This window comes from Mus caroli, unplaced genomic scaffold (genome assembly GCF_978045245.1).
Source record: "Mus caroli unplaced genomic scaffold, Mus_caroli_1 scaffold_8, whole genome shotgun sequence".
Classification (NCBI taxonomy): Eukaryota; Metazoa; Chordata; class Mammalia; order Rodentia; family Muridae; genus Mus; species Mus caroli.
Genome location: NW_028227263.1, coordinates 124,680,513 through 124,700,744, shown reverse-complemented (window position 1 = coordinate 124,700,744; position 20,232 = coordinate 124,680,513). Strand labels below are relative to the sequence as shown.

Sequence of the window (20,232 nt, the reverse complement as noted above, 5' to 3'; positions counted from 1 at the left end):
CACACACACACACACTAAAGAAAGGAAGCCACCAAACTTCCAACCTACTGGCCTGAAGGCATTGTCCTATCAATGTCTGGCCAGGATACAAATGTTCCTTCCACTACTCAAACAAGTAAACAAATTTGGAAGCAGCATTCCTATGTGGTGTGCATGTGTGTATGTGTGTGTATATGAGTGTTCATGTATGAGTATATATGTGTGTATGTGCATGTGTGCATATTTGTTCATGTGTGTATGCCTGTGTATATGTGTATGCCTGTGTACATGTGTATGTGTGTGTATGCACAAGTGTGTATGTGTGTTTGTATGTGTGCATAGACATGTGTGTGTAAGTGTGTGTGTGAATGTGTGTGCATGGTTTTGGGTACAGTGAAAACCAAGACAACCTCAACACTACCTCATGGAAAGGCAGACCTGCCTCAGAAGATGCTGAGACCAAAGTGGTATCATGGAAGGGGCAACAGAAAGACCTTAACACAGAAGGGTGAAGAAGGAGCCATTCCAGGTGGAAGTTCTGGCCTGTGTCATCGCCTCCCAATAACGTCAAATAAAGCCCCTTGTGGCTCCAGCTATCTCCCGGCCCCTGTCACAGGCCTTGACAACTCTGGGTGTTACCTGTTGGGGACAGATCTGTGTCTCTTTCACTTTCTCTGGACCATGGGTAGGAAGGGCCAGGATTCTTGGTCATTTCCATGCTGTCTCCTAGCCCAGTTCAGTCAGAGGCAGGAACTTGGCCACTGTTTATCGAGTGGCAATTAGAGTGTGTTTGAATAGCTGAGTGTGTCTTATCCAAAGACTACTGAATTCAACTTCCTCAAAGGGCTTGGGCAAAGAGTGCAGTCTGTTAAAGTGCTTGCTGCAGTAGTGACTGTCCTCTGAGACAAGTGGCTGCCATCTTGGGGACTTCACCTGTGTTCCCTTGCAAAAGAAACATCCCATCTGGGCTTTTAAACTTTTAATTTTTTTTTTAATTGGGTATATGAGTACACTGTCACTCTCTTCAGGCACGTTAGAAGAGGGCATTGGATTCCACTCCAGATGGTTGTGAGCCACCATGTGGTTGCTGGGAATTGAACTCAGGACCTCTGGAAGAGCTCTTAACCGCTGAGCCACCTCTTCATCCTGCTGTGCTGGGCTTTAAAACTGTTTACACCCCCTTGGGACACAAGACCCTCCTCTGACCCTCCTCTGAGTATTCAGCCACTCCCTAGCCTCTGTGGTATGCAGTGATGTCCAAGCTGCAAGTGGATGCACAGAGGGGTAGGGTGGGGTGGGGTGGGGTGGGGCTCCATCTATGCATATATGAGCCCCGTCATCATCCCCTCTGGGTAAAGGCCTTTCTGGTGTAGCCTGTTGGGAGGAGCACTCATACCCCCGTCGGGGATCCCTCACCTGTGCTGGCTAGGGAAGACCCCTCAGAGGAAACCCTCATTCCTTCCCCATGTGCACTTGAGTAGCATGTGCCTCGGTTTGTCTTGGGCTCTTGGGAGGAGGGCTAGACTATGCCTAGGTCTCCTCCCAGAAATAAATCGGCAACACCTTACAAGCATGAGGTCCTGAGTTCAGATCCCCTGCACCCATGTAAAGAGCCGGGTACAGTGTGCCAATCCCAGTGTGGCTGGGGGTTGAACCTGAGCCTCCTGCTTCTGCCATCTGAGTTCTGGGATCACAGGTGTGTGCCACCATTCCAAGACATCGCCTAAGTTGTTTGTTGTTGTTTTGTTTTGTTGAGACAAAGTCTCCCTAGGCTTTTAAAGGCCTGTTTTCTGACATTGTTGACTCAAGCCTTCTTTCCTGCTTCCCCCTCCTCCCAGCCCCCCAATGGATTCCAACAATCCAAGTTCTGGGAAGGGGACCCAGACTATAGATAGAGAAACAAATGCTTGTTAGCTCTTAATGTTTTGCCGTCCCCTTGTGGTCATCTTTGGATCTGCATGGAAAATTATCCCTTAAAAGGCCAGTTGAAAAAATTGCTGGTGATTCTCCATCCACCCTGTCCCCTCAGTGTCCCCTGAGCTGGGTCGTGAGAAACTGCCTTGTGCATAGCCTGCACCCAACCAGAGTTCCTTGTCCCCTCCAGTCTGAGAGTAGGGATGAGAAAGAGTTTTTGTTCCTCGGTCTGTGTTTGCACCCTGAAGGCTTGGGTGGCGATGGTCTCATAGCTGTAGGTCCTCTCCAGTGTCTCTCTGTCCTTCTGCAAACCGTCAGCGCCAGCCTTTGTGAATGTTCCCAGTGATCCTCAGAGAGGAGATGTGTTTTTCCTGCCACGACTTGGAATACACTGAGGTAACTTAGGGTTCGCTAGAGGAGAGGGCGATTCCCCCCCACACACACACACACAAACCACTGGGCACTCTGACTTGCTTTTCAGAACCAGGCCATGGTGGCTCACACTTGTAACTCGAACAATCTGGAATGGAGGAGGGAGGATCAGGAGTTCAAGGTCAACCTCAGCTGCCTGTGAAGTTCAAGGCCCTCCTGGGCTGGGTAAAACCATGTCTCATCTCTTGGGATTTACATGTAAGGTTTCCATGACACTTGCCTTGGCTCTGCCCTTTAACTCTCTGATGCTGTGAGTGTCCCTGCTTTGTGGTTAACTAGCTCATTTCCTATGCCTATTAAGTTCCCTGGAAGAAGAGAATTCACTGGTTCAGAGAAGTGAGGTCACCTACCCAAGACCACACAGCAGTGCTACAACAGCTCCCCTTTCATCCTAAATTGTTGGATTGGTGTGAAGCTGTAGACTGGGTGGAAACTAATCTGCGATGTTAAAAGAAAGAACAGCCGTGTGGCGGTGGTGCACGCCTTTAATTCCAGCACTTGGGAGGCAGAGGCAGGCTGATTTCTGAGTTCGAGGCCAGCCTGGTCTACAAACTGAGTTCCAGGACAGCCAGGGCTATACAGAGAAACCCTGTCTCGAAAAACCAAAAAAAAAAAAAAAAAAAAAAAGAAAAAGAAAAAAAAGAAAGAACAGGGTACTGACAACATGGCTGATGACGGCTATCAGTAAAGTGCTTGCCATCCAAGCATGAGGACATGGATGTGGGGCTGGAGAGATGGCTCAGCTGTTAAGAACGCTGACTGCCCTTCCAATGGACCCAGGTTCCGTTCCCAGTACCTACATGGCAGCTCACAAGCATCTGTAGCTCCAGTTCCAGAGGACTCGACTCCCTCTTCTGGCTCCTACAGGTACTGCAGGCACAGAGTGCACAGACATACTTGTGAACAAACATATACAAGACACTCATCCCACATGTGTGCCAAGACACTCATCCCACATGTGTGCCAAGACACTCATCCAGCTCCCCCATGTCCCTACACAGAGTAATGATAAACAAGGATTTAAAAAAAAACTTATTTATTTATTTTATGCATATGAGTACACTATAGCTATCTTCAGACACACCAGAAGAGGCCATCAGATCCCACTACAGATGGTTGTGAGCCACCATGTGGTTGCTGGGAATTGAACTCAGGACTAGTTAGTCAGTGCTCTTAACTGCTGAGTCATCTCTCCAGCCCCCAAACAAGGATTTTAATTAGATGAGTTGGCACACACCTTTAATTCCAGCCCTTGGAAGGCAGAAGCAGACAGATTTCTGAGTTCAAGATCAGCCTGTTCTTAGAGTGAGTTCCAAGACAGCCAGGGCTACATAGAGAAACCCTGTCTTGAAAAGCCAAAACCAAAACTAAACCAAAATCTTAGACAAAAAAATCTAAGAGGAACTACCTAAAAGGGCTTCTATGTGCATATACACACACATACATGCACACACAAATCCTCACAGCCATATGTGTACATGTTCACACAAGGGCATTGATGTTACTATACACAAACAAACAAAGAAAGAGTTGGGTATGGTGAACCAAGCACTAAGGAGACAGAATAAAGTGGATCTCTCTGAATCTCTGATCAGCCAGGGTTACATAATAAAATCTTGTCTGAAACAACAAACACAATACTGAGCGGTATACTCAATAACAGAGCCCTTCCTAGAATCCTCCAATGAGGTGCTGAGGCCATGGCTCAGTGGTAGAGCCCCTGCCTAGAATCCCCCAGTGAGGGGCTGGGGGCGTGGCTCAGTGGTAGAGCCCCTGCCTAAGATCCCCCAGTGAGGGGTTGGGGCGTGGCTCTGTGGTAGAGCCCCTGCCTAGAATCCCCCAGTGAGGGGCTGGGGGCGTGGCTCAGTGGTAGAGCCCCTGCCTAGAATCCCCCAGTGAGGGGCTGGGGGCGTGGCTCAGTGGTAGAGCCCCTGCCTAAGATCCCCCAGTGAGGGGTTGGGGCGTGGCTCAGTGGTAGAGCCCCTGCCTAGAATCCCCCAGTGAGGGGCTGGGGGCGTGGCTCAGTGGTAGAGCCCCTGCCTAAGATCCCCCAGTGAGGGGTTGGGGCGTGGCTCAGTGGTAGAGCCCCTGCCTAGAATCCCCCAGTGAGGGGTTGGGGGCATGGCTCAGTGGTAGAGCCCCTGCCTAGAATCCCCCAGTGAGGGGCTGGGGGCGTGGCTCAGTGGTAGAGCCCCTGCCTAGAATCCCCCAGTGAGGACTGGGGTGGGGCTCTTGCCTAGTGTGTGTAAGATCATAGGTTCTATCTTCTCAGCCAAGATAAAATAACTGTGTAAACTAGAATTGTGAACACCATCACTGCTGTTGTTTTTGGAGGACTGTATTCCTGTTGGATCAGAAGTCCCTGAGTCTATAAATGACCTCTCAGGACTAATTTGTGCAGGAAGTGACCGACCGAGATAAAAAGAGGGCAATGCGGCTCTTTGGAACCTTTGCACACTTCCTGAAAACAATGGGAATTTCACTTCCAGGCAACAGACACACAAGAGTAATCAACCTGAACTTGAGGATGGCCCTCCCGCTAGCAGGGAGGCTGATCATCAGGAAAAGATAGAAACGTACAGTCCTGGCAAAGTGAGGTGTTGAAGCGATCTGTGGGTACATCAGGCTTTTAGAGGGCAGACTAGGGTGTCCTGGACAGCCAAGTCGAAACGTTTTAAAGATAGAACTTCATTAGCCCACTTTGCCCTCAGAACTCTCAGCTACCCTCCTGTCCCAGCCTCTCAAGCGCTGAGAGAGTGCAGGCATGCACAGGTACCCCAGAACGATACTTTATTTTTATTTTTTTTATAGATTTTACATTATGCTCTCTGTAAAGTGGCAAGAGACAGGTTGAGAAAAGGACTGTGTCTTACTACTTTGACTGTGGAAGAAACAGAGGCAAGGCCTAAACTCTGACCCCCAAGGCTCCTTCCACTTGAGGTTCTGATACCTGAGGCAGATACTTAAGAGGCCGCCATTTAACATGGCTACTTTTACATTTATCTATCTGAGGTGTGTGGCACCGGACAATGCGGAGGTCAGAGGACAACTTGCACAATCCCATTCTCTCCTTCCATCGTGTGGGTCCTGGCGATTGAGTTCAGCATCAGTAGCAATCACCTGTCTGCTGAGACAAACCCCTTTGTTCTGGGTCCCTTAGAGGGATAGAGGGATATGGAGAAGGTTATTAACAGTGACCTGCAGGGAAGGGGCTCTTCAAAGAAGGAAGCAACAGGAAGAAAGATCCCAAGCTAAGCGCCCCTTCCCAGAAGAAGGCTTAAATCGGAAGTGTGGAATTGGAGAGAGGGTAAGGAAGGAGTTAATGGATTGTACCCCTGAAGCAGCAGGTGAGATTTCCAGGCTTGAGTTCCTGGGTGTGTGGGGGGGGGGACGCGGTGGGGTGCAGGGGAGCGGCAGAGGAGGGGTTAATGCGGGCGGGCCTGGCTGGGGCGGGGCCTGGGTTCCGACTCCAGCCCCGGGCCAGGGGTTGTCGCTGCTGTCCTGCCCCGCGGGGGCGCCCGCCGGGTCCCTGCGCTGTGCAGAGTCGGGACCAAGTCAGAGACGCCGGTCGCCCAGCCCAGCCGCGGAGCAGGTGGGTGCTATCCCTCCGTTCCCATTCTACCCCTTCTCAGGTCCAAGACTCTGGGTGGCCGCTCCGCTGCCTCAGTCTCCCCGCAGCGTCCCCTCTCCGCCACGCGGCTCTGAGGAACTCATCTTTTCTGCTTCTCCCTCCTGAGACTGGGGTCCCTAAGATCCCCTGCCTCCGGGTCTCTCTCTCTCTCTCTCTCTCTCTCTCTCTCTCTCTCTCTCTCTCTCTCTCTCTCTCTCTGTGTGTGTGTCTGTCTCTCTCTCTCTCTCTCTCTCTCTCTCTGTGTCTGTCTGTCTGTCTGTCTGTCTGTCTGTCTGTCTCTCTCTCTCTCTCTCTCTCTCTCTCTCTCTCTCGCACACACACACACACACACACACACATACACACTCGATCTCACTGCATACCATAAACTATCTTTGAACACACATTGGCCTAACATTCACCGCAATCCTAACTGCCTCAGTTTCCTAGAGTCTACCGGGATTACATGTATATGTCACCACACCCGACTCTCCACCCTCTGGCGTTTTATAGACAGATTCTGTTTGTACAGCCCAGGTTTACCTTAAACTGGCCATCCTCCTGCCTCGGCCCTTAAATGTTGTAGGTGTTCTTCAGCAACAAACCCAATGGGCTCTATTTCTTTATCTTTTGGGGTCCCCTACCTGCTCTTCCCATCTGCCTCTAGATCCCTTCTACCTCATCCTTGGCCTCCATTCCCTTGTTTATGTGAGACCCCCTCCTTTTTTTCTTTGTATGTCACCAACTCGGTATCCATCTCAGTGTGTCTTCCCCCACCCGCTCTTCTCTGGTTCTCTGGCTCTTGGCGCTCAGCCCCCATCACTCTCCCTAGGTCCTGAGACGTCCCGGAACCTTTTCCTCCAGGTTGTGGGGCTGCTTAGGACTGGGGTAGGGGACAGTGGGATTGCAATCCAGAGCAAATGGACTTTGAGTGACACCATGACCCTAGTACCTACTTTGTAGCCACCCATGGCTTCTGAGGTCACACCTACCCCACCCTCCTGTCTCAGGAATTCCTGGCTGGGGGTGGGGGTGGGGGGGAATGGACTTCCTTCCTCCCTTCCAGAATTTTGGCTGGGTCTCTGTTAACTCCTTCCTGCTTTGTCTTACTCCCCTTCCCTGGAACTGAACTCCTGGGCAGCATTTCTCAACCGGGCTAAGACAAGGCTCCAGAATTCCCAAAGCTTTGGTGGCGGCGGCGGTGGTGCTGGTGGTGGTGGTGGTGGGGTGGTGTGTGTGTGTGTGTCCCAAGCTGGATTCGTACTGGGGACACTAGTGTAAATGATGGGAAACACCTTGGCGCTCCTTCTAGACCCTCCGACTAGCTACACCCCCTGAAATCTACCAAAAGGGCTTTCCAGCATGTCTCTAAGGTTGAACTTGATCAATTTGGGGTTTGGGGTTCTCCTAGGAATGGCTACTGAGTCAGATGGGCAAGGGTTCCCAAAGGCAGACCACCTGGGAGCCCTGGAGGCTGGCATGCTGGTACCTGATATCCCAGCACTAGGAAGGTGAAAGGCAGGAGGGTTAGGAGTTGCAGGCCAGCCTGGGCTACATGACACCCTGTCTCAAAAGACGCTTGTAGTGGCTCAGGCCTGTAGCTCAGGCTGAGGCAGGAGAATATTAGTCTGAGGCCAGCCTGGGCCAATGTCTGTCTTTGAATGATAGATAGGACCTGGGATGCTGAGACCCTGTTAGACAAGCACAGGGAACCAAGGCCCCTTTGATGTTCTGACCCTTCAATCTGTGCATATGCGTGCTGATATCTTCAAGGTTTATGCTACCCACAGCTACAAAACACCTGTGGGAACCACACAGGCCACGCCCCTTCCATTTTACACACAGGGAAACTGAGGTCTTAGAGCAGAAGTAAGTTATCGCCAGCCTCAGGGCTTAGGACTCTTGCCCAACTGCAGCCCATATCCGGAGACCTAGGTTCCCTTGACCATGTCTGGAGACCTGAATTCTTGCACTACCACTAAGTCGGATTAATTCGGGCAATGAGGTCCGCTAAGTGAGTAGGGAGCTGTGCCAGACTTGGGTATGAATGGCTGGAGGCCAGAAGGGAGGGTTTGCAGAGCGAAGCAGAAAAGATATTTCTGAGGGCTTGCTGGTGGAGAGAGAAAGGGACCAGAGATGGCCTGGCCTGAGGGGTTAAGGGGGAGGAGTTTCAGACAGACAGACAGACAGACAGAAGCCAAGTGAATTAACTCCACCCCTGTCTCCTGACCCTCCCCTCAAAGCCCACTGCTCCCCCGGGACAGGGCCTATAATTTGGTTTGTGTCTAGACAAATAATAACTCAGCTGGTGTGAACAGGGAGGGACGAGGCCAGACCGCTGAGCAAGGGGTCAGAAGCAGCCTGGGTTTCTAGGGTTCGTCCTTTCTGAGGTGGGGAGAATATAATTTGGGGGGGCCAGGTGATCAGCTATCCTGATCCCCCAACTCTGTGAACCTTCAGCACCTCAGAATATTTTAAGTCAGAGCAGGAATGTGGGGGGAAAGAGGAAGTAGGGTTCACCTATTTACAAAGCGTTCTCATTTCGGCAAAGAGCGAAAAGGGAAACGTGTATTCATTTGCTGGGAAAAGATAAAAATCACCCAGGGTTTAATAATAGATTATGAAAGTCATAGCATGTTTTATTTTATTTTATTTTTTCTTTTTTTTCTGAAATCATAGAGGGTTCTAACAATAGAACTTCAGAATCTTGGGCCGGGAGACGCCTGGAATATTGGAAACTGACAAGGGTGTGCGTGCTGGCAAAGGCGAGGATAATAATAACAGAAAGCAGAGAATCAAGGCTCTAGAGTGTTAGAACATTCGACCACAAACAGGGCTGGCCATAGAATCTCGGGACTTGAGAACTGCCGGATCCTAGAATGTCAGCAGGGTAGCTCTAAGAATTCCACAGTCCTGCTGGGTGGTGTGGGTGTAGAGGCCAGGGGTGGGGGTGGGTGGGGGTGGGTGGGGGACAGAGATGCTCCTTAATAGAAATGGGGAAACTGAGGCCCAGCCAGGTGGCCTGACTGCACCCCCCTCGCCATTTCCGCTTGCTGCCAAGGCACCAGGTGGGCAGCGAGAAACACTGATCACATTTCAGCCCTAATGAGCAGACCGGAGCTGGCTGCTCCCTGAGGCCTCCAGAATGGGGGAGACTGGGAGCCCATGGTGGAGTGAAACAGGGGGAGCTAGCCTGGTGGCTTCGGAAATGAGGGTGGTGAGTGTGCTAAGGGTTGATGAGGACAGGGGGGGCGAGGGGGGCGGCTCCTATCACTGCTTTCTCTTGGCTTTTCAACCTCCATGTCATTGAATTTTGCTGTATTGGGAGCTGGGGGAGGTAGGCTTCTGGGACTAGGCATTTTTCAGGCTTTAGTTGCTGTGGCCAACTGGGGCTTGGGGTACAGGCTATCCTTCCCCATCCCCCCAAAAGTTGTGCCATACTTTAACTTATCTTTTCCTACAGGGGTGTAAAATTTGTGCTTCTATGCACTTCCCAAAAGACTCATGTAGGGTTAAGATAACACTGACCAAGCCATGATGGGTCAGTGTGTGTGTGTGATATGCATGTCAGGCATGTGCTCACCTCTTCCCAGGGTCACTTTTGTGTGCTTCTTTTTTTAAGATTTATTTATATGAGTTCACTGGTAACTGTGTTCAGAAACGCCAGAACAACGCATTGGATGTTTGTGAGCCACCATGTGGTTGCTGGGAATTGAACTTGGGACCTCTGGAAGAGCAGTCATTGCTCTTAACCACTGAGCCACCTCTCTAGCCCTGAATGTATGTCCTTTAAAAATCCCTATTAACTAGGTATGGTGACACACGTCTTTAATCCCGGCACTCAGGAGGCAGAAGCAGGTGGATCACAGAATCCATAGTCAGCCTGATCTACAGGGTGAGTTCCAGGTCAGTCAGGACTACAAAGAAAAACTCTGTCTTGAAAAATACATAAATAACAGTTCCTGATTTTTAGCAGACTCTCAAAGGGGTTTGAAGCCCCTAGAAAGACATTAGGACAGGAATGAAAGGAAAGAAACACCAGGAAAGGAGACACTGTTCATCTCAGATAGTGAATAACAGCCTTTCCTCTCTGGACCTCAGATTCCCTATATGGCCTGGGAAAAATAGCTCCCTGTTCCCACACTATGTAAACCTGTATCATGGAATTCTAAGAATCCGAGGTTCTGTGACGGCTGGGGCTGGGGTGGGGGTTTTGTGGTGGTAGTCAAATGTCAGGTGGGGAAGAAGAAAGGTCAGTTTGATGTCCTGTCTGCCTGTCTGTCATTGCCTCTCTGCCCCACGTCTAGCATCCTCATGACTCAGGTAGGCTGAGGACAGGGTAGATGCCAGACTCTGTTCCCTGAGAGGAAATTGGCAGTGGGAAGTTCATTTCCGTTGGCTGCAGGAATGTCTTTGCTGCCTGTGTACCTGTTCCAGTCTCCGCAGGGACCGGGGGCCACGGAAGGGGGCTCCAGGGGACAGCCAGCTCTCCCTCATAGGTTTATATGTGGGTGCTGAGGATCTGAAGGCAGGTGCTCCCTCACCTTGCACAGCAGTCGCTTACACGCTGAGTCATATCCTCAGCCCATTACACCCTTTCTTTCTTTCTTTCTTTCTTTCTTTCTTTCTTTCTTTCTTTCTTTCTTTCTTTCTTTCTTTCTTCCTTTCTTCCTTTCTTCCTTTCTTCCTTTCTTCCTTTCTTCCTTTCTTCCTTTCTTCCTTTCTTCCTTTCTTCCTTCCTTTCTTCCTTTCTTCCTTCCTTTCTTCCTTCCTTTCTTCCTTCCTTCCTTTCTTTCTTTCTTTCTTTTTTTTTTTTTTTTAAAGATTTATTTATTATATGTAAGTACACTGTAGCTGTCTTCAGACACTCCAGAAGAGGGCGCCAGATCTCGTTACAGATGGTTGTGAGCCACCATGTGGTTGCTGGGATTTGAACTCTGGACCTTCGGAAGAGCAGTCGGGTGCTCTTACCCACTGAGCCATCTCACCAGCCCTCTTTCTTTCTTTCTTTCTTTCTTTCTTTCTTTCTTTCTTTCTTTCTTTCTTTCTTTCTTTCTCTTTACATTTTGAGACAGGGTCTCATTTATCCCAGGCTGACCTGTTGGGATCATAGGCCTGGGCCAATGCGACTGATTTATGAAGTGTTGGGGAACAACCCAGGGCTCCGTGCTTGTTAAGCGAATACTTCATGAACTGAGCTATGTGTCTGGCACTCTATTTAGCCTTCTGTTCCCTTTTTGTGGTAACAGAGATTGAACTCAGGACCTTGTGCCTGCTAGAGAAGCACTCTTCTGCCGAGCCACACCCCAGCAGCCACGGTTAGACTCTAGGTAAGCATTCTATTCCCTGGGCCCCAATACTGAAATGTGACTGAAGATGCTTCATTTTCATGTGTGATGGGATTAGGGTAGAGACAATGCCCTTCTTTTGCAGAAGTTAAGGCTTCTGAAGGAAAGGAGAGGGGAGGAAGAGGGGGCGGGAGACAGAGAGAGAGCAGAGAGCAAGCCAGCAGAGAGGGGGTGGGCAAAGAGGAAACAGACACTGGGGGAAAGACTTGGTCTGGATGGGGGGTTTTGATTGATGGTAGGCTGGGTTGGCTCCCATTGGTCTACCCAGGAACAAGTCCCTCCTATTCCATCTCCAAGGGATCCAGAAGTTTCCAGCTCTGGGGTGGGACCGGTAGGTGTCTAAAGACTCCCCACAGGGTGCTGGCCTTAGGGATCGGGACAGGCCTGACCTTTCCAAGTCAATCAGGAAGCAGATGGGTCCTGCCCTTTAATCTCCTAGCAGCTTGCAGCCTCTTCCCCCAGGCTCCCCAGGGCTTGTTGATGCCTGGGGTAGAGTCTGGGAGGAGGCAAGGGACAGCCAGTGGGAGAAGCACTGGGCGGGGTGTTCTAGTCTCCCAGCCTCTAGGCTTCTGGAATGACTTCTATACCCAGGCACTTGTTAAGTACCTACTGTATGCAAGGACTGTCCCTCACATGAGTAATATGACAGCCCACTTGACACTCAAGGTTCCTGTCCCCGAAGAAGTTCCAGACTGACAGAAGGCAACAGGCTACAAACACAGTGCTGTGAGGAGATGGTTGTAGGAGTGGTGGGTAGGAGTGAGAAAGGACATGGAAGAGGAGCTGAAGACACCATAGGCCAGTCAGGGAGAGAGTGTGGAGGAATGAGTACTGAAAGAAGCTGACTGGATTGGAGATTGCTGAAAGGAGGAGTAGGCAATCAGCACAGGCTAGCTAGGAAGAGGCCTGGGACCTGTCACCAGGCACCAGGAGCTTTCATTTTCTGGCAAGTCTATTCATTTTGTTTTGCAATAATGCAGAAAGAACCTAGGGCCTGCACATAGTAATCAAGGGCTCTACTACCGAGCCACACCCCCAGCCCCTCACTGGGGGATTCTAGGCAAGGCTCTACCACTGAGCCACACACCCAACCCCTCACTGGAGGATTCTAGGCAGGGCCTCTACCACTGAGCCACACCCCCAGCCCCTCACTGGGAGATTCTAGGTAGGGGGACTCTTGGAAGCCTTTGGAAGTTCAAGAAGAAAAGAACAAGAGCAGATTCCCCTAGAAGGTCATCCTGATTGCTCTGTTTGTAGTTAATTGAGGGAGGCAGAATGATAGAACAGATGCTGTCCCAGCCCCTGAGCAGTGATGGTAACATACAGCAAGAGAGGGATTAGTGACACAGGGTCTATCTGAAGATAAAGCAGGAAGGACTTTCCTTGGGAAGAAGAAAGACTTGAGTTTCGTAGGCTTACTGTGTGACTCCAGGTTTATCCCTTCCCCTTTCTGGACTATAATTTCCTCATTTGTCTAGTATGCTTTAACCAGTCTGTCTGTCTCCCTCTCTCGCTTTTCTCTCTCTCTTTTTTTTTCTTTTCTTTTCTTTTTTTTTTTTTTTTGGCTTTTCGAGACAGGGTTTCTCTGTATAGCCCTGGCTGTCCTGGAACTCACTTTGTAGACCAGGCTGGCCTCGAACTCAGAAATCCACCTGCATCTGCCTCCCGAGTGCTGGGATTAAAGGCGTGCGCCACCACGCCCGGCTCTCTCTCTTAAATTACATTTATTTATTTATTTATTTATTTATTTATTTATTTATTGCCATGCATGTGTGTGGAGAACAACTTCTGGGAGTGAGTTTCCTCCTTTTGGCATGTGGTATTGGGAATAAAACCAGGGCGTGATGCTTAGCAGCAAGCAACCTCTTGGGTTTTTAAGTGAGTTCAATTTTAAGAGGTGGCTTCCCAGTTCTCTGTGCTTCCTTGAATGCATGGGACCCAGGATAACAATCGAAGCTCTGTGTAAACTGTGTATGGTGGAGCACTCCTGGGATCCCAATACTCACAAGGCTGAAGCATTGAGGTCATCCTCAATTACATGCCAGGTTCAAAGCCAGCCTGGACTACATGAGAGAGGGAGTGAGATTGGTTTACATCCGAGTAAACTAAATATATACAGACTGAAAACTAACTATATCCATCTATATACAAACTAAATATATACATCCGAGTAAACTAAATATATATAGAATATAAACTAAATAATCATCAGGTGAGGGGTTGGGGCATGATTGTTCTCTACCTTTTTTTAAAGATGTATTTTATGTATATGAGTGTACTGTAGCTGACTTCAGACACATTGGAAGAGGGCATCAGGTCCCATTACAGATGGTTGTGAGCCACCATGTGGTTGCTAGGATTTGAACTCAGGTCCTCTGGAAGAACAGTCAGTGCTCTTAACCGCTGAGCCATCTCTCCAGCCCTCCTCTGTCTTTTCGGGTGTGTTTTTTGCTTTAAACTTGTAGATCTTCCCAGAATAAAGGTTCTGGGTCCTCACTGGACAGTGGGAAAGGAGAGGGAAGCCTGTGAGGGCTTCTCCCACTGCTGGCACCAACCCCAGGCTCCTTGACCATGACCTTTTCAGAGTCTAACAGCTCCTGCTCTGTCCCACTGTCAACCCCGAGGAGGCCCTTTTATGGCGTGGGGCTCTGGGAAATGGGCTGGTTGGGAAAGGGGACTGAGGGCAGAGATTTCCCACCGTGGGCATCAGGACCTTGGACAGATCTGAGTGGTCCACTGCTTCAGTTTGTTAAATCTCTGTATCTGCTGTTTCTGTCTTTCTGTATATGAATGTATGAGTGTGGTGTGTATGTGCACGCGTGCGTACATGTGAGCGCTTCTGCTTGCTATGTTATACATGCAGGAGTTAGGGGACAACCTATAGAATTAGTTCTTTTCTTCCATGGCGTGAACTCCTGGAATCAAACTCAGGTTGTAAAGCTTGGCTGCAAGCTCCTTTCCCCACTGAGCCATCTCCACACCGCTCACCATCCATTGCTTACTTAGAAACAGGTTTTCACAGCTTCCAACCCAAGGTGCACTGGAGGATGATTTTGATTCTCCAGCCTCCACCTTCTGGATTCAAAGACACGTGTCAACCTGTTGGGTTTTTTGTTGTTGTTGTTTTTAAGATTTATTTATTTATTTTATGTATACCAGTACACTATAGCTGTACAGATGGTTGTGAGCCACCATGTGTTTGCTGGGATTTGAACTCAGGACCTTCAGAAGAGCAGTCAGTCAGTGCTCTTAATGGCTGAGCCATTTCTCCAGCCCCCGTTGGGTCTTTAACTTATATTTGGAAAGCCCTTCTATTGCCTGGCACCCTCAACCCCATGCTCTTAGACATCTCTTCCTTGGGGTGATACTCAAGCAGGCTTTGTTGGGGTGTTCCTTCTGTCTTCCACAGTAATAACGGGAAGGTACTGGGGAGGCCAGTATGGACGTCCATGCCAGTTTCTCTAATGTGTTTTCTCCCCTCAGGCCTAGCAATCTCAGCTCTCAATGTAGTCGTGAGTGGAACAACTTCATCTCCACTCCTCAGTCTCCACCAGGATCAACTCCGAGTCTCCTGGAACCCCCTTCGGAGTCCCCCTCGTACCCACAATCCTCCTGTGCTCCACCACTTACTCACCTTCCTGTTTGCTAGCATCCCTTCCCGCAGTCACCAGCCTTTACAAGTCCTTCCTCTTTGTCTATCCCCAGAGGACACCTCATTTTTTTTCCTGCTTTGGTGACTTTACATAGTTCTCTTTCCACTGGTGTCCTAGCAGATGCCAGCACTCTTAAATTGCATCTTGCCAACTCTGTGACTTCTCTCCATGCTCCCATGTCTTCCCTTAGTCTTCTAGAACATTCCACCCCATTGGTACTTCACCATGTCCATTTTGACTTCCTAGGATTTCAATAAGCATGACACCACTGGTGTCTTCATCTCCTCCATAAACACTACCTTGCCCTATTTTTTTCTGGTGCCCCCATCTTTGTGCTCTGGTTGTGTGTACAGATAGCCCATTGACATTAGTTCCACCTCTTATCCTTACCTTCATCATCCCTTGACACTCTTCCTCTCAAGTCCTCCCTTTGCTTAGCCTGCCACAAAGCAAACCCAGACCTCAGTCCTCGTGAACTGTCTCCTGTGATGTTCCCCTGAGCCTCCAAAGAGGGGGCTCAGGGGGCCTGATGGCCTCCCGCCCCCCGTGGCCCTGTAGCCCCAGTGGGCCAGGGGAAGCTCCTGGGAAGCCCTATCGCCCAGGATGGACAACAGCACGGGCACAGGGGAGGGCTGCCATGTGGACTCTCGAGTGGACCACCTCTTCCCACCATCCCTCTACATCTTCGTCATCGGGGTGGGGCTGCCCACCAACTGCCTGGCCCTGTGGGCTGCCTACCGGCAGGTGCGCCAACGCAATGAGCTGGGCGTCTACCTGATGAACTTGAGCATTGCAGACCTGCTGTACATCTGCACTTTGCCACTGTGGGTCGACTACTTCCTCCACCACGACAACTGGATCCACGGCCCTGGCTCCTGCAAGCTCTTTGGCTTTATCTTCTACAGCAACATCTACATCAGCATCGCTTTCCTGTGTTGCATCTCCGTGGACCGCTACCTGGCTGTGGCTCATCCTCTGCGCTTTGCACGCCTGCGCCGGGTCAAGACAGCAGTGGCTGTGAGCTCTGTGGTCTGGGCCACGGAGCTGGGCGCCAATTCTGCACCGCTCTTCCATGATGAGCTCTTTCGTGATCGCTACAACCACACCTTCTGCTTTGAGAAGTTCCCCATGGAGCGTTGGGTGGCCTGGATGAATCTGTACCGCGTCTTTGTGGGCTTCCTCTTCCCCTGGGCACTCATGTTGCTGAGCTACCGTGGCATCCTGAGGGCAGTGCAGAGCAGTGTGTCCACTGAGCGCCAGGAGAAAGTCAAGATCAAACGTCTGGCCCTGAGCCTCATCGCCATTGTGCTGGTGTGCTTTGCACCTTACCATGCTCTCCTGCTGTCTCGCAGCGCCGTCTACCTGGGCCGGCCCTGGGACTGTGGCTTCGAGGAGCGAGTCTTTTCTGCCTACCACAGCTCCCTGGCCTTCACCAGCCTCAATTGCGTGGCTGACCCCATCCTCTACTGCCTGGTCAACGAGGGTGCCCGCAGTGATGTGGCCAAGGCCCTGCACAACCTCCTCCGCTTCCTGGCCAGCAACAAGCCCCAGGAGATGGCCAATGCTTCCCTCACCCTGGAGACACCCTTGACCTCCAAGAGGAGCGCCACCGGCAAGTCGTCCGGGGCTGTCTGGGCAGTGCCTCCGACTGCCCAGGGGGACCAGGTGCCACTGAAGGTGCTGCTGCCCCCGGCACAGTGAGCCCCATGCCCAACTCTCATCCTGCACCCTTCCGGTTGTATGCAAATGTGTGTAAATATGTCCATGTGAATATTCATAAGAATACAAGAAAAAAATGAGGTTTTTGTGTCTCTCTCAGTCATCTTCTTCCACTATGATACCCAATGATTCACTTAATCCCAGCAGGGTCTGAAGGGGAACGACACAGCCAGGAGTTTGTCATCATGGGCTCCCAGATGGGGAGCCAGCCATGGAGAGTTTGGGATGAGGGGATAATTAAGCCAACTGCTTGGTTTCTGGCAGATAAGGACAGATGAGTCTGATCGGATGCTACAAGTGTGTGATTCCAGCTACTTGGGAGGCCGAGGAAAGATTTGGAAGTTCAAGACCACAAAGTGAAGCCCTGTCTCAAAATATTAAATACAACAAAGCCCGGGGATGTAATCTAGCAGTTTTTATCTAAAATTCCCAGTGAGGGGCTGGGGGCATGGCTCAGTGGGAGAGCCCCTGCCTAGAATGCACTCTGGTAATACCTAGCATGCTGGTAATTCCTTCTTGTTTGTATTTTGGAAAGAGTGTAGCTATTTACCGCAGTCTGGCTTTGAGGTAATGGTCTTCCTTCCTCAGCTTCCCAAGTGCTAGGCTTACAGATGTTAACTGCTATGTCAAGCAGAGGTATTCTGAGATTCTACACAAACAGCATTCTCTCAGTCTCAGATGGTGAAGGAGGACAGGGACTGTCAAGAGCAGGTAAGAGTCAATCTGGGCAGCCTGCCTGAAGGAATCGTAAGCAGGGCTGGTTTAGAAAGGACGCCCAGGACAGGAAGAGCATCCATTCATGCACCTGTCCAATCACATCTTGCCTCAGAGATTAGGTTGGTCTGTGAAGACCAGATCCTGCTATCAGGGAAGTAGGACTAACAATAAAAAATAAACATAGCAGGACAACTCCCCTATCCCTTTTTAATTTAGGGTTTTTGTTTTCCTGAGACAGGGTTTTCTGTGTGTATAGACCAGGCTGGTCTCGATGCAGAGATCCATCAGCCTCTGCCTCCCTCCTTGGTGGTGGGATTGAGGGGCACCACACCCAGGGACAACTCCTTTTAAAATTATATTTATTTACTTACTGTGGGGTTGGTGTTCTGCCACATCACTGCTGTGGCGGTCAGAGGACAGCTTAGGGAATCAGTTCTCTCCATCCACCATGAGGGGTCCAGGGAGTCACTCAGGTCTCCAGGCCTGGGGAACTTGACCTGCTCAGCCATCTTACTGGCCCATCCATTGACCCTCATTTGTTTTTGTACTAGAAGCTGATTCTGGGGTCTGCCCACACACCCATTTCCCTCTTAGTCTTGGTTAGTTGCCAAGGCTGGTTCAGAACTCTTTGTAGTTCATACAGGCCTCTAACTTGTCATCTCCCTGCCTCAGTCTCTTGAATACCTGCGATGATGGGCCTATGCCATCAGGACCAGGTTGATTTTTTTGGACAGGTCTCATTGTGTAACCCTGGCTGGCTTAGAACCCAGACACCCCTTTTCTTCTGCCTCTTGAGTACTGGGATTAAAGGCATGCCACCATGCCAGTGGGACCAGTTTGGTTTTTTTTGTTTTTGTTTTGTTTTTCGAGAAGGGACCAGTTTTTAGGACTTATTTTGAAGGAAGACTTAGTAGAAGAAACAGAGAGCCTGAGGGATTGTGTAACTCGAGTCCCTGGTCCATTCTGGGAAAAGGGTGCCCAAGGGGCCTCTGGGAACCAGCCCACGCCCTGGTCCAGGATAGTCACTGAAGAGGCTGCAGGGCAAAGGGTGGAAGGTCTTACAGTGCTGGGGCCTCCCTGTTCCTCCCCTATCTGTGTCTATTCCCACGCCCAGGGTGGCCAGGGCTGCCTGCCTGACGTAGCTAATGATATCCCTTCCTCTTTGTGTCTTAATGAGTGATCCAGATGCTGTAGTGGCTCCTTTCACCAAATAGGAGGGGAGAGGAAGTGCCTAGCTCTGGCTAGCCTGCTCCACCCCTGGAGTCAAGAAATGGCAGATGTCTCTATGGTGTAGAAACAGGCCGCTGAGATGGGAAAATCTCTCTCTCTCTCTCTCACACACACACACACACACACACACACACAGAGTGTCTCTCTGTCATCTGAAAAGTCCCATGGAACCCTTCTCAGAGAACTGAAGAGAAGGCGTGAAGAGGACTGGGGGCTACAAAAGCACTTAGTAAAGAAGCAGGTTTGTGGGTAAGGGAAAGGGGAGTGGAGTGGAGGGGCTTCAGAAAGCACTGACTTGGGAAGGAGAAGGAGATGGAGGCATCTCTGCATGGTGGTGCAGCCCTGTACCCCAGAACCCTCAAGACCAGTGCAAGAGGACCATAAGTTTGAGGCTAAACTGGGTTGTATAACAAGATTCTGTCTTTGCAACAAAGCAAGACAAACAAAACGTATTGAACACCTACTGTGTGCTGGAAGCTGTTCTGAGAACTAAGGACACAATCAGAAAGGAAGACTTACATACCAGTTTAGAGGTTTCTTAAAGCCTTCCCAGGGATCCTAGACTCCCTAGGAGGTCCTTTGGCCACAAGGGTTAGAAGATGACCCTGGACTGCAACTCAAGAAGTGTCATCTCCACCCTGAGTCATGTGGAAGCTTGAGCCTCAGTTGGGATGTCTGTAGCATGGGAAGTGGAGGCTCTGGAGGCATGGCTCCGTGGCTAAGAGATGGACTGCTCTCCCAGAGGGCCTGAGTTCTGATCCCAGCACTATGTCAGGTGGCTCACAAATACCTGTGATTCCAGCTCTAGGGGTTCCAGCGTCCTCTTCTGTCCTCTGTGGGCAGTACTCACGTGCACATACCCCACACACAGGTACACACATATGCACATAACTCAAAATGAAAAGTGAAGGGGAAGGTGCTATCCAAAGAGACCATGGAGCTCACCAGACACACGTCTTCAGAAGGACTCCTGCAAGAGTGGTTCTCAACACTCGGGACATTCGGGGCTGGAGAGATCGCTCAGCCCTTCAGAGCACTAGCTGCTCTTCCAGAGGTCCTGAGTTCAATTCCCAGCAACCATATAGTGGCTCACAACCATCTGTAATGGAATCTATTGATCTCTTCTGGTGTGTCTGAAAACAGCGACAATGTATTCACACATAAAATAAATAAATAAACAAATAAATCTTAAAAAAAAAGATTCTGGACATTCTTCATAATTTAGATGTCAAGGTCACACACGCTCTTCCTGATTTCTTTTTTTTAAAGATTTATTTATTATTACATGTAAGTACACTGTAGCTGTCTTCAGACACACCAGAAGGGGGCATCAGATCTCATTATGGGTGGTTGTGAGCCACCATGTGGTTACTGGGATTTGAACTCAGGACCTTCAGAAGAGCAGTCAGTGCTCTTAACCACTGAGCCATATCTCCAGCCCTCCTGATTTCTTCCCAGTAGTGGACATCGAACCCAGGGTCTTATAAAAGCTAGGCAAGAGCTTTTACCAAACACAGCTACACCTCGCCCCTTTGATGGACATCTTATTTTATTTTTGTACATTTTATTTTGAGTCAGGACTCAAGTTGCCCAGGCTGACCTTGAATTCATTATGTAGACCAGGCTGACC

General features: G+C 50.0%; 1 protein-coding gene across 2 annotated transcripts; it reads left to right on the top strand.

The window, feature by feature from the left end:
- Positions 1 to 5,830: 5,830 nt before the first annotated feature.
- On the top strand, positions 5,831 to 16,910 carry Gpr4 (G protein-coupled receptor 4). Of its 2 annotated transcripts, none has more exons than XM_021167955.2 (3): positions 5,831 to 5,917; positions 11,185 to 11,265; positions 14,767 to 16,910. In XM_021167955.2, exon 3 carries the CDS (start codon positions 15,540 to 15,542, stop codon positions 16,635 to 16,637), a length of 1,098 nt encoding a protein of 365 aa, XP_021023614.1. In that variant the 5' UTR covers positions 5,831 to 5,917; positions 11,185 to 11,265; positions 14,767 to 15,539; the 3' UTR covers positions 16,638 to 16,910. The 2 variants fall into 2 exon arrangements, with proteins under 2 accessions (XP_021023614.1, XP_021023615.1); XM_021167956.2 differs by lacking the exon at positions 5,831 to 5,917 and adding an exon at positions 8,946 to 9,003.
- Positions 16,911 to 20,232: the final 3,322 nt, after the last annotated feature.